At 42.2% G+C, this 14,039-nt stretch overlaps 1 protein-coding gene across 2 annotated transcripts in view; it reads left to right on the top strand.

Annotated features, from left to right (window-relative positions):
• ADAMTS2 (ADAM metallopeptidase with thrombospondin type 1 motif 2) overlaps nt 1-14,039 on the top strand; it is a 261,371-nt gene that overhangs the window by 201,456 nt on the left and 45,876 nt on the right. For both annotated transcript variants that reach the window (XM_055718997.1, XM_055718996.1), the window contains one exon: nt 10,168-10,251. In XM_055718997.1, coding sequence (XP_055574972.1) covers nt 10,168-10,251 — 84 coding nt within the window. The remainder of the gene's footprint in view (nt 1-10,167; nt 10,252-14,039) is intronic.

Genomic DNA, 14,039 nt, shown 5'->3' on the forward strand with positions numbered 1-14,039 from the left:
ACCGTACCCACAGGGCCAGCAGTTGATCTGTTGGGAGATCTGAGATAGAAACGTGTATTTTGGGGACTGAGGATGTGTCCCTTGCCTTGTGTCCAAATACGAGGTGCTGTTTGAAATCCCCAAGGCCTCTTCAGGAGGCTCTGGATAGTCTTCAGCTGCCATCAGTGTTGTCCTGTTCTTTCTGGCAAAACTCAGCTGGTTTCTGGAGTCCCTGTTTTTGGGGGAGGGATGGGTGATGGTAACCAGTTCTGTTTCCAGCTCTCCAAGCACTGCTCCAGTATAGAAAGGCAAGAGGGGTTTGTTACTGCAGATACCAGGCAATGCTGGGAACCTGTATCGTGTCGAAGGACATCACAACACAGAACTTCTTCCTCTCAGCAGAATAACTCCAGCTGGCCGCTCCTGCAGCTCTTGCCCTCATTACTAGCTGGATGTAAGGTGTATTTCAGCGTAGACTATTGCTTTGATCTCCTTTGCTGAAATTCGCACAGTGACTCTTCCATTGTGCTCCTTTCTACCTCCTTGCATAGTTGTTCAGGTTTGGTTTTTTGTTTGTTTGTTTGGTTTTTTTGGTCGTGTTTTTGGGGGGTTTTTTTGGTAGGAAATGGGCCCAATATAAAAAGCCTCAGGATCTCTAGTTGTTTGGGAACACATGTATGCAGTATGTTGCTAATGAGATGCATAGGTCCAAGAGTAGCTGAAAAAGAAGAGATAGCTACAAAAAATTCCAGCTGTCTTCTTAAATCTGGTGGAAGATCCTACCATAACCATCCGATTGTGCATACCCTGCTGGTTTTATGGTTGTAATCAATTAGCTTTGTACAGTAACAAGGCGTTAAGCATAAAATCAGTTAGCTTCGTACGGTAACAAGGTAGTAAGCATAAAGTCACAGAATGCATAGTAAGTAAATAAAATAGTAGTGGAAATATTTACTAAAGATAAGAGGGTGTCCAAATAGGTGAATTTCTGTGTTTCCAAAAATGAAATAAATCCCAGGTGAATCCTCTTTTATGCCCAAGCTCCTGGAGGCACGGTATCACTTCCCCAGAAGGAACTGCCAGCATGGCTGCTTCTCCCCACTGCCCTTGGTTTCATTGTGTGGTGGTGTGAGCAGTTGTCCTTAATGAACTTTTCCCAGGGATCTTGGGTGGAACCCTACCACCAACCCAATCAAAACAATATTTTTTTTCAAGCCCAACGCAATGACTTATTCAGTAAAATCTGTTTTGTGCTGCTGAAGTGATGTGTTACAGTCCACACCTAAAAGCCATAAAGTGAGAAAAAACAGGGGCTGGGTGTCCTGGGTATCTTGAATAGCTGTGCTAATATTTATCCCGAAGTTTGGAAGTGAAGTCACTCCCAAACGAATGGTGATAGACGCCAGAGGATTTTTAACACTTTGGGCTGCAGCCATGTATCGCCTGACTGTACGCCAGCCGTTTCACCTCAGTGAGCTCGGCCTCTTGCCACCCCCTTTTCATCCTCCAGTCATTTCCTCATACAAAACCTCTGGTTTCTCTTGACATCCTCTCTTTCCTCTGGTCAGCACCATTAGGACATTCAGTCAATCTTTGGAAAATATGCCATTGTTTTCGTTTTAGAGACCCTCGGCTGCCTCTTGCTTGCACCATTTTCTTTTGTACGTCATGCTGTGTTTTTTCCTGGGAAGGATATTAGCTTGCACAGTGCTTTTCATTTCCAAGCGTGATCCCACACATTGCACAAATTAACTTTATATTTATAGCATGCAGGAGCATTGCAACAGAGGAGAGATATTTGGGCCGTATCTTGCTGCTCTGTAGTTTACTCAAGAGCATGGAAGGTAATTTAATTTCAGCAAGAAGGCAGCTAAAAAACCCAGGGATTTTGTCTGCTCATACAAGTGTTTGGGAAATATTAGAAAAGTACAAGTCTAGAAGTGGCATTGGAGAATAATCTTGTTGCTTGGGAGGCAAAAGGATTTCACTGCAGGATGCTTTGGGAGGAGGAGCAGGGTGCTGGATGCACATTATTGAGCTAAGTGGCCGGGCCGGGCGCTGTCCCCGGGTGAGCGGCCGGGGCATGGAGTCACATCCTGCTGGTGCTGGGCACACGGGTGTTCCCTGGCTCAGGCTGGGGCCAGCCCTGTCCCGCGTCTCTGTCAGTGCCCCGGGCGAGGGCAGCCAGTGCCCCTCAGTGTGGCTGCGGGTGGCACCGGGCTGGGGGCAGCGTCGATGTGCTGGGGGGCAGGGGGCTCTGCAGGGGGCTGGGCAGGCCGGGCCCAGGGGCTGGTTGTGTGGGGCTGGAGCGTGTCCAGGGACGGGCAGGGGCTGGGGAAGGGCTGGGGCACCAGCCTGGTGGGGGGCGGCGGGGGGAGCTGGGGGTGCTCAGCCTGCAGAAGAGGAGGCTCAGGGGGGACCTTCTCGCTCCCCACAGCTGCCTGACAGGGGGGTGTAGGCAGGGGGGGTCCGTCCCTTCTCCCAGGTGACAAGTGACAGGACAAGAGGAATCAGCCTCAAGTTGTGCCGGGGAGGTTTAGATTGGAGATGAAGAAAAATTTCTTCATCAGAAGAGTTGTCAAGCATTGGAACAGGCTGCCCAGAGAGGTGGTGGAGTCACCATCCCTGGAGGTATTTAAAAGGTGCTTAGATGTGGCACCTGGATACATGGTTTAGTGAGACTTGGCAGTGTTGGGTTAACGTTTGGACTCGATCTTAAAGGTCTTTTCCAACCTAAACAATTCTAAAGTGGGTTCTGGTAGTAGCCAGCCCTGGGGCTGAAATTCTCTGGTCATTTCGTAGTCCTTTTAAAAATGGTTTCCAGGATGAAGCAGGACGTTTGCTGCTTGCTGTGAAAGAGCAGCAGACCTGAGACTCACCAGTACATTTATCTGGCTGAGCCTGCGTTACTGATTAGGGTGAATATTTCAGCCTCTACAATCCTGTGTTTAGGGTCACATCCAGGATGGATATCTTCAAAACAGACTTCCCAAAGAGGCAGAAGCAGATTAAGTGATCTTCCAATATTTCAGTCATTCCAAATAGCAAAGTCTCATGAAATAAGCTTAATTGCAAATGGTTTTGAACATACTGGCTCTATCTGTCTTGACTTCAAGTCTTCAACTTCCATGCCCCTCTTCATATTGTGGGTTTTTTTCCCCATTGAGGTCCCTGTTTTAGCTTTTTCTTGTATACTTTTTCTTTCTTCCTCCACAATATTCCTCAACTCCTCAACTACCTCGTTTTCAAATGCTGGCACTTGTCATCCCTGCATTTTTTTGGAAGAAGTCTACAAAAGTATGTAACTTTTTTGATTTTTTGGACAATTTTCAGGGGAAAAAGTCTTTAATTTCCTTTCCATCCCTTTACTGTAAAAGATGTGATATTGCGGTATTTAGAGGTTGGCCTCTGTTACATCTGTGTAATGGATATATGGCCAAAATGTTTGCGATGCTAAACCCATCTCCTCAAAGGAGACAGGTGCCTAACTGCCATTCTTTCAAACAGAGATAGACTCTAAATAGGATTTATGCCTCACTTTGGGCTAGATTTATCTGAATATTTAGTCATTTACTTGCCTTTGAAATCAGTGAGAATCAGTTTTAAAAATTAGCCCATGGGATTATGCCCTCCTGGACTTTAAGTGAACAGAACAAATACATTAAACAACTTTTCATTGGAATAATTGAAGTCAATGGGAGTTATGCAGCTGGGGGCTTTGGAAAGTCCCCGGAGTCTTTCACCTGCATCTTTCAGCACTACATATCTTTGAAATTGTGGCCCTGAGGCACTTTTGAATATGTTATCCATCCTCTTTAATAGGTTGAACATGATACTACTATTATAGATGAGATTTCTGCTTTCGTATCTCTGGCTGATGAGGGATGAAGATTTGCAGGTACAGAGCAGCAAGTCCCTAATGAGAGGAAAGGGCAGAAATGCCATCGGTTTCTAACTGGCAGTTGGATGAAAACCTGAAAGCATGTCTAATTCAAGCTGTTAAAAAGAAAGTGATGATTGAATACTTTGAAATAATGGTGCACCCTGTATTCAGAATCATGCTTCTTAAAATAAAAAGCATTTTTTTTAGACGGGAAGAATATTTGTAATATAGAATTGACTGCATTTAAAAAAAACCTAAGTAATTCATAAGCACTGATACTCATTATTTCAATTCAGTTCATTTCAATATGTACACTTCAGATCTGAAGGAACTCTAAGAAGTTCCACAAATAACAAATGCAAGTCCAGGTCTATTCATCTGAGCGACTTCAGCTGTCAATAGTTGAATTGCAGCTTGTTTGAAAACTTCAATATATGCATGTGAGTTAATTCCATGTTTTGACTGTTCATTATAAACCAGTAGCTGTGACTAGTGAGAAGAACAGTTTCTAAAGAGGCCTCATGAGATTATTTCTGTTCATTATCTTAATTGCCACACTACAGTGGAAGTTGTACTTGTGATTGGGTTTTGAGGAGGTCTTGCAGAACGCCCTCTCTGAACTCTTACAGGTTTTACTCGTTTTCACAGGGGTATTATTTCCAGTGTCAATTAGGTGAGCATTGCTCATTATTATTAGCTGGAATGTGCCTTGATGCCCTGTTGGACATAGCACAGAGCATCACACAGGTTTTGGTACCATCCTTGAAGTAGATGGTAGTTACAGATATTTTTTCCTTTACTCCAAATATCAACATGAACTTTAGCTGTAAAGGTTGCAGTTAGGAACTTTTGAGTTGTGACAGTGTGGTTTGTGTGATGGAGTATGGGTAATTAGTATCAGCTTTCAAATTTTGGATGCTTTTCTTAACCAAACCACTTAGATTTGAAGAGGTCATCATATTTATTACATTGAAACCATGCCCTTATCCCTTGTAGTACTATAATAAATGAATCTGCTTGATTATTTTATGATACGATAGTTGATTTTATTAAAGTGGTCTTGAGACAGTAATTCAGAAAAATACTGAGTCATTTGGTGCAAAGGTAATTTACAGTGTTTAGAGAAACTTCTCAGAGCGGTGGTTTGTGGGCAAGAATGAGGAGTTCCAAGAGCCTTAGGGAGGAACTAAGAAAAATAAATTAGTCATGAAGTCAGAAAACAAAGTCTATGACCTTTCTAAAGCCAAAGTTACAGTCGAAGATGAGATAGAGACCCGTAACATGAAGCTACCCCGTGTATTGCCAACACATCTGCTTTGGGGAATGTTTTTCATTTTGATCAGAAGCAGCTAACTTGGACTTGGTAACATCTACTGACTCTCACACCACGGAAGGTAAATCAGGACTCGGACCCATATTTGCATACAAAATGCCAGATTCTTACCTCCACTTCAGGATGTACGTTGCCAAGCTCTTCTAAAACTGCCTGTTGCCTGTGGTTTTGAGCAGAATGATATATGTTTTCCAAATCTGAGATCACGGTTTGACCTTTTAGGTTTCATGTGTAGGGTGTGCTTTCATTATTCTTTGTCCCTTGTGACGCTCAACAAAGATTTCAGAAAAAAAGAGTTCTTCTCTGAGGAAATGAGGAAATGCCTTGTAAGGACTAGAAAGGGAGACTGGGAGCCCTGGATTTTGCCTGATGACTTTATATGTGACCATAGTTTATCTCACGAGAAATTGATGTAATGTTATTCCTGTGGGATTAAGATGAAGCTTTGGGAATGTTAGAAATGTTAGTTTGGGATCTTCAAAAGCATAAAGGAGGCGATGAGAATAAAGAGGATAGTGGCGTTTGAAGTGGGAGCACAGAAAAATAAAGTGAGAGGGGAACACTTTTGGGAGTGTCAGATTACAAAACTTTGTGCTCAGTATCCACCATGACATTTCTGGTTCCTATTCTGTAATTCAAAACAGCCATTTCTTACAGAAATAGACAATCACTGGATGCCCACCAGGCACTGAGGCTTTGCTGCAGATAATTATGATCTGATGAATGAGCTGCATCTCGGGCTGGGCTCAAACAATGGCTTGCCAGGAGCTCTGCCATCCCATGGGGAAGACATTGATGCTCTCCAGCTCCTCCGCTATCGCTCTGGCAGAGATCCACACGTGGTCCCTGCTCCGCCCGAGAGCACGTAGCCATCGGTAGTTTCTGCAACAGTAGTTACATAAGGATGTTGGGTGATCAAAGAGCAGTCTAATTGGGTTGGATGGATCAGCAATTTGAGGTGACTGAAAAGCCAGATGCATAAACTGCATCTTGTATTGTGCCCTCTCCAAATGATGAGATATGCCCTCTGATGGCCGCTGTAGCTGGGTCAGATCCGTTTGAGGTTGATGGTAGCCAGAGGTGGAAACTGTGCGATGTCCGCCAGGGGTACGTTCTCAGGGAGCCTGGGGATGCGGTGCTCAGCCAGCCGTACGGTGCAGTGCATGGCGCTGCAGAGGGTGCGCCTGGGGACGAGTTCAGCCGCGATGATTTATGGTTCAGTGGGATGGAGCCATGTTGTGATGAAGTGGGCTGTCTTTTGCATAGCAGACACTAACAAACTTTGCAATGCTGGTAACTCCTTCAAACTGCATGAATGACTTTGCCAATGACTTGCCAAAATATGCAGATAATTCTCCTGTTGTGCATTGGTTTAATTAGAGATTCAGGGAACCACTTGACTTTCCCTAAAAATCCTGCCAGCTGTATCAGTAGGTAACCCACTCCACGCTGAGACTAGCAAAACTGCAGCCTCTTTATTACTATTTGTATTATAGCACACTTCAAAATTCACTTGAGGGACTGGGCCCTGCTTTGCTCAATGTTAAAAACTTTGCAGTGCTTCTGTTACAAAGCATGATGCATCTCACAAATACTTAGCTTGTCTTTAGTTGGGGTTTTTGATGTATTGTATGTGCTTACTGTGCTGACTTGAAACTTGCTCAGGGCAGAAGAATTATAAAATAAGCAGGGAGGGACAGAAGAAAAAAATGAAGTCTTTGTTTTTCTTATGTAGCACCAATCTGTGCCAACCTGATTTCTGAACAGAAACTTTAAATAGAAATGCATGTTTTGCTTTGATTGAAGTATCCCAGAAAAATAAACCAAAGTTATCCCAAAATAGTTTGTGAACTACAATAGCCTGATGAAAGTCTCTTTACAGTATTCCACCATGCTTTGAATTCTTTGAGATTTACCCAGCCTTCCTCATCACCCTCTATAAATGCTGAATCACTGTAGGACATCTAACAAGATTTAATTCATTCACTGCCTTCAGTTCAGGAGCTGTGTGATATTGGGACAGCCTCTGTGTACTTTCTTTTCCTATGCAGCAACATAATTTTAGACTTACTGATGTAAGAACAACAGGAGATCGACTATGATTTTTCTTCTGTTGATGTAAACCAGGATGTCCTACTGAAGTACACGGAGATGCAGTGCTGTAAAAGTACTATGTAATTGTTTTCACACCGATGTGTATTCATTACACAGACATCTGAACACATATATTCATTATATTCATGATAATTTCTGCTTTGAAACAAACATTTCAGCAGTTGTGCTGGATGAGAGCCTGGAGCTTTCTGATACCACAGGTTGGTTGGTCATTTTGTCATTTTGTGCCCTATACAATGAACTGCGTTAAATTAACTCGCTTTCCTGTTGAAAGGAGCAGGTAGAAATCTGGAGAATCTGAGCTAGGGATTGTGGAGGCCCTTTCGGTGTGTGCACTTTTCATGTACATTTGAAAGCACAACTTTCAGTTGCTTGGATCTCTTACCTTTAATAATTTCCTGAAACAAATAGGTGCAATTTAGGCCGTGCTGAAAAGAAGAAAAGCATCTATTTCAGTGTATTATCTATGTGCAGTGAGATACTTCTAGTAAAGCCACGGTTTGTCTTAGAGAAGGGCGCAGAGGGTTCAATTCAGCTGCTGTGTGAAGAGGGGTTGGACTCATCCTTATTAATGAAACCAAGACCCAGAGTTTTGAATTGACCCACTGTCTTGCAGAAAATCCAGTATTCCAAGAGAACCAAGCAGCTTTTTACAGCGCTTGTGCTTTTCTGTTCATTCACAGTTTGTTTGTTAGATGTCATTTGCAGGAACAGTCAAACAGTGTTTCAATTCTGTTCCATTAACGTTTTCAAGCCAAGTTTCATTTTGGCACGCAACAGCGATACGGTTGTTCCGTTACTCAACTATTGTTAAAAGAGGCTTAGGTTAAATTCTGGAAGTTAATGAGAGAGCGGTGTGCAGTCATTTGGATTATGCTTTATGAACTAATTAAGTACTTATTTACAAGCTGTGTTTACTGTCCTCTATACACAGGAGTTTTTGTTTGGTAATAATTTCATGTATATGTAATTTACAGCCTATTTCAGCCTCATATCCTTAATGTGTGTGCTCTCTTCCCACTACATGAAGAGCGAGGCAAATTAATATCCTTGCCTCCCCTGACAACACGCAAGGGTCTTTTTCCTGGGTGAAAGAATTTTCGTGAAGCGATACGCATTTTTATGCTTTACCTCTTTATAATCTGTGTTTGGTAATGGTCCTCAAAGTAAAAGATATTTTTAAATACAGGAAAATAAATCTTATATAGACGTGTAAATAAATTATCTGATTTCCAAAGGTGTTGTTTACAAAGCAGATCTGAACAGATCAGCCGCTTCTATGCTGTAATGTAAATAGTGGCCCCTGAAGCTGGTTGTAGCCATGGGTTCCTCACCCACCATCTTCTAGCCAAGGTTCTGCTCAGCAATGAGCAACGAGCCTGGATCCCGGGCATCCGACAGCACGTTCCCTAGGTGCCCAGGCAGATGCCTGCTCCTGGGGCCGCCGTCCAGCCACGCTGCCTCCTTACCACAGGCAGAGGATGCTCAGGACTTCCGAAAACTTGGGTTTTACCAGGCATAAAATTAGGATGGTATCCTAAAATATCCTAAAATAATGGATAAAAAATATCCAAAAATACTGATAAAAATGAATTAAAATTGACTTTAAACTGTCAGTGAGGATTGCTTAGCAAAACCTACACTGATGTATTTATTTTTGATGATTTTTATAGAGGTAAAAGACAGACCACTAAAACTAGGGCTGATGGAAGAAACAGGACATTATTTACTATGTTTCTAATGAAAGGTTTTCTGAAAGTTACTTACTAGCTTGTAGTAATGAATCTACTTTGTAGGAATAAATGAAATTTAGGTCCAGCCAGCAAAGCAGTCCAGTTTGGTGCAACCTTTACCAAGGGAAGGAGGTTTTAGGAAAGATGTTTGCCTTGCAGGGAAACTCATCTGCCTCTTCTAATTTGTAAAGCTAACCTCCTGCTGTTTGGCTGCGTCTCATGCAGTCTGCATCACCAAATACCCACACCAGCCTCTAACAGTTAATATTTGCCTAGCTTGCTGGTAGCAGTGTTTCCCAAGTAATCTTTATACATCCACATTTCATTCTCTACTTCAAATATTTACAGTTTTCTTTTCAGTGTTCCTGCGGTGATTTCCCCATGTGCACGTTCAGTTATGTAGCTCTAGTGTGAAGAGAGAAGACAGTTTTTAATTTGCTGGCATTTTGTAGCTTTTGTTCTGCTTGCAAAGTTTAACGCTGATTAGTTTTGACACACAATAAAGGCAGCCCATGTGGCCAACCACACTTTTTGAAGGAGGTGTATCCTCTTGTCAAAGTGTGATGTGATGTAATGGGTCCCAGATGGGAGAGTTACAGGGTGCAGCTGAGCCCATCCAGCAGATGGCTCTCAGGAGAGAGGTCCTGTCCCTCTGCTCACTTGTCGCCTTCCCCATGCACAGTCTGGCCCAGCAGAGAGCTCTTCAGGGTTTTGCTTGGATTACTGGGCTCTGGGCTGGGGACACACCACTGCCATGAGGTAGGGAGGAGCTGGGAATCTTCCCTCTTAGCATCAGTAGCTGTTGGATTGGCTCAGCTGCATTGTGTAGGTGCACTGTGATACGTCTAGGTATGCTTAGGCTGCCACTTAAATACCTGTTAATATGAAGTCTCTGATGATGTGTTGATTTTAAATGATCTCCTGAATTATGAGCTGTTGGGAGGCTACAGCAGAGTTTAGAAAAGAAAACATTCCCTCTTACATTGGTGGAATTTTTCCTGTATTATGTAGAATCACAAAGTGATCTTTGGCTTAATGGCAGTGCATAAAAGGTACGGCTGTATCACTGCTTTCATAGTTCCTTGTTGCCAATACCATGGTTAAAGTGCTGAACTCTTTTGCAGGTTAATGAAATTTATCATGATGAGTCCCTGGGTGCTCACATTAATGTTGTCTTGGTGAGGATAATCCTGCTGAGCCACGGCAAGGTAAGTAAAGGTTAATTTAAATAGAAGACATCGATATCTCTGAACTTCATTCTTTTATGAACAGTGTAGTTACTGGTGATGTGTATCAGCTTTGTATTTTAATTCATACATTGTCCTTACCGGTCTATGAATATAAAGAACTTCTATGTTTACATATATTTGTTTATCTTTTGAACATCACATTTCAAATACTTTCAATTTCTTCTGGGTTTTCCCTGTGTCATTTTAAGCTGCTGCTTAGCTCTGGCAGTCTATCTTTTCAGATTTGTTTGAAATAATCTGTGAAACGTAGTTAACATTTTGGTTCCTAAAGAAAACACAAGGTGTTGTGGTAGAACTGTATGTAAGTGACAGTAAACACAAAAGCGGTTCTGCAAGATGCTGAGGGCTACAGCCTTATTCCAAGAACTCATTTAAACTTGTGCCTAACGTTAACGGGACTACACATGTGCTTAAAGTTAGGTGTGAGTTCTGTGGGATAGGGGCCAGAAGGCAGGAGCTCTGCAGATCAGGTCTGTAATTAAGAACACCAAGGGTTTGTTCTCTGTTTCTGTGGAAGGGGTTACTCTACAGGTGAAACTCGGGTAAAGAGGAATGAAATACTAAATGGTTTTCAAAAGTATTGAACTGTTCAGTACCTGTGTCCTGTTTTTGCCAAATTAACATGAAATTCCATGGAAGCAGGAACAGGGCGATGTGACTATGTTGACAAATGCTTTGGTTAAGGACATGCAATTTTAGTGCGCTCTCATACAGCAGCATGCCCAGCTGCTCAAAGCAGAGTGTTAAAATCTGATGTACCTTTCTGTGACTGGAGTTGCTGGCATTTGCATGTTCATGTAACAAACCTGGGTTCTGGAAGACTCCGCGTGTGTTCATGCAAGTTCCTGAAATGCTATCAGTGAAGAGCCAGCACAGATGGTGTCAGTGGTGAAGCTCCACTGACATTCACCAGTTTACCCTGCTCAATACCAGCTAAGAATTTTCCTCCCTGGCACAAGTGAGGGAGGTCTGAATTTTAGTCTGGACTTTGCTGGAGACCAGTTACTGGATTTGGTTTGAATTGTTCTGCTGGAGCTTCCCCATGTGGGAACACACCAATCCATCTCTGCCCTTCCTGCAGTGATATAGATGATGATGTAGTTACATGCTTGGGATAAGCTTAATCAGATGTGTGTCCTAAAATAAAAGGTAAAAAAGGTCACATTTGTCATTTTGTGATCGAAAGTTCATGGTGTAGTTAACTTTAAATTACAAAATAATTGAAATATCTTTGTGATTGCTGCAATTTGAGGGATTGCAGATTGACTAATCATTCCCATAAAAGTAGTAGTAGCAGCCAGCAGAATTAGCACATGGGCTAGTCACTTCTTTGCTGTCCTTATTTCGTAAGTATTTCATAATTGTTATGTGTGTCCGTCTTTAGCTCTATAGAACTGCACCAGTCTGAGCTCTGATAACATCTGCCATTTTTCTGCTGGCAGATTGTAACTACTGTAGACCTCATTTAACCTGAAGAATCTTTATTTTTTTGTGAAGGTTTAAGTGTTGTCCATTGATAATTTGAAAGTTATCAATCTCATATTAATCCTCTTTAGAGAGGAGAGTGGGTGGAGCATGAAAACCTTCACTTCTTGGTGGGTCTTTGGCCACATCACAAAAATAACAGTTGCGGGTAGCACTATGTAATCTCCTTGTGGGTAGTCTGCTTCTGGGTTCTAGATCCGTAATCTGCAGTGGACAACGTTTTAGTTCCTGAGTTATCCTGCTGGTTTCAGCAGGGCATAAAATAGAATAATTCTAGCATCACAAGCTTGCCCTAAATAACCATGAAGATAATTTTTCTTGCATTTCTGTATCTGATTCTTAATTTACATGAAAGGCAATTTATGGCTTTCTGAAAAAAGTAAGATGAATGTAAAAGGTATCATTTCAGAGCTCCTCTGCATGGTGGTGTGGGGGCCTCCATGCCCTGACTGTATAAGAATACATTTTTTTTATGTTCATGTTTTTGAAGCTCTTGTTCAAAGGACTAGTACCAGGGAGTAGAAGGTGAGGAGGTTTCTCTTTGTAGGGTTGGGCTTATTTAGCGGTGGAAAAACAGAGAGAAAAGGTGTGTAGTTCTTGCTTTCTGAACCTGTTCTGAGGAATTAGAACAAAGCCTTCAATATTTTACTGTCCCACACATCAGCACTAACAGTTTTTAGGAATAGATCTTCAAAGTGCATAATAAAAGGAAGGGCGTGTGTACAAGTTAAGGCAGTGCAGGAATGAAGCAGCCTGGTTGGCTTCACAACATGAGAATATTCTCCCAGTTTTGTTTGGGTAAGCATTTCTTTTGAAAGCATGTAGCTGGTATCTTCAGATTAATTTGCTTCATTGTAGGCAATTTATATATATTATCAAGGGTGCCATTTAAATAATCATAATAATTGCATTATGGTTCTGTAATTGATGAAGTATGTACCATCACTGTCAGGTTTATGACAGCACTCTGAGCTATTGCCAATTCTCCACCCCTGAACAGCCTTCTACTGTAGTGTGGTTTTCTTTAAAAGAGGATTATATTACTTTATACAATATGTCATCTGTTGATAAGAATAATACGGACAATAATACTTGGGTTGCATAGCAACCAGCTTTTCAGTGGTTCTTGCTTGAAGGTACTCTGCTCCTTGAAATGTACTTTTTTAATATTTTCAAACACAGGCAACCGTACATCCAAAAGTTTCAATAATTTCAGTAATTGCATTAATTGCCCTGATAAGATGAAAAAATGGAAGACGTTCCTTGGTGATCACATGTTGAAATGACTTCAGGGGCAAATTCAGAAGAGCTGACATGGTTTTACTGAATTAGGACTTTGTGTAGGTTATCGCCTCCGGACTTGGAGCGAGGGAACAGCAGCCAAGGCGTGCCAGGCTGGGACGCGGGCAGCGTGCGCAGGGGTAGGCGGACTGCAGCTACCAGCCCTTTCCTGACTCCCTACTTTCCTCTTAGCACTTCAAAATGAACAATGCTATCTGACATGCCAGAGCAACTGATGTGAAGGCTTTGACCATGCCTGGCTGGTGCCCGCTCATTTATTAAGAAAGAAGGTGTTCTGCAAAGGCTGCTCCATGTCTGTGGTGGCTTCAGAAGCTGCCAGGCATTTGTCTGCATTTTCATTACTTTGACTCCCAAAGTCACAGGCTTTTTTAATGTGATGGGATACTGCAAGTAAGTAAACAGGGTACCTGTGGTGTATTTTTCTTCAAATGAGAAAAAGATGAGCTGGCTTGCTTCTGCCTTCTTGACTTCAGTAGTAGGAAGATTGGTTTCAAATTTTGGAAACTGTGGATACATTTGAGATGGAATATAATTCCATGTTTGGACAAATTATTCCATTTAGACCTATTTTGGTTCTAACGGCTCTGTAATCCAGCTAGCTGTAGAATACTCAGGGGAATAAGCAAAGCAACCACTATCACCAAGTGCAAAGGAGATGGCAAGAGATGAGCTGAGGGTGGATTAAAAAAAACCCTGACTGGTTATTATGAATTTTGTTTGGAAACATTTAAATCCTGAGCACTACATAAAATCCTCTCATCGCCTCTTTGAGGTGAATGAATAAATATGATTATTCCCGTTTTACAGCTAAAAAACTAAAGACGTTAAGTGTTATTTTCCAAGGCCACACAGAAGGCCGCTGGCAGGCTGGGGATAAGACCTCATAAATTCCTGGCTCCAGCCCCATGCTCTGTCCATCAACAATGGTGACTTTGTGTGCAGATGAGCTGCCCTTGCAC

This window comes from Falco cherrug, chromosome 8 (genome assembly GCF_023634085.1).
Source record: "Falco cherrug isolate bFalChe1 chromosome 8, bFalChe1.pri, whole genome shotgun sequence".
In the NCBI taxonomy this organism is placed as follows: domain Eukaryota; kingdom Metazoa; phylum Chordata; class Aves; order Falconiformes; family Falconidae; genus Falco; species Falco cherrug.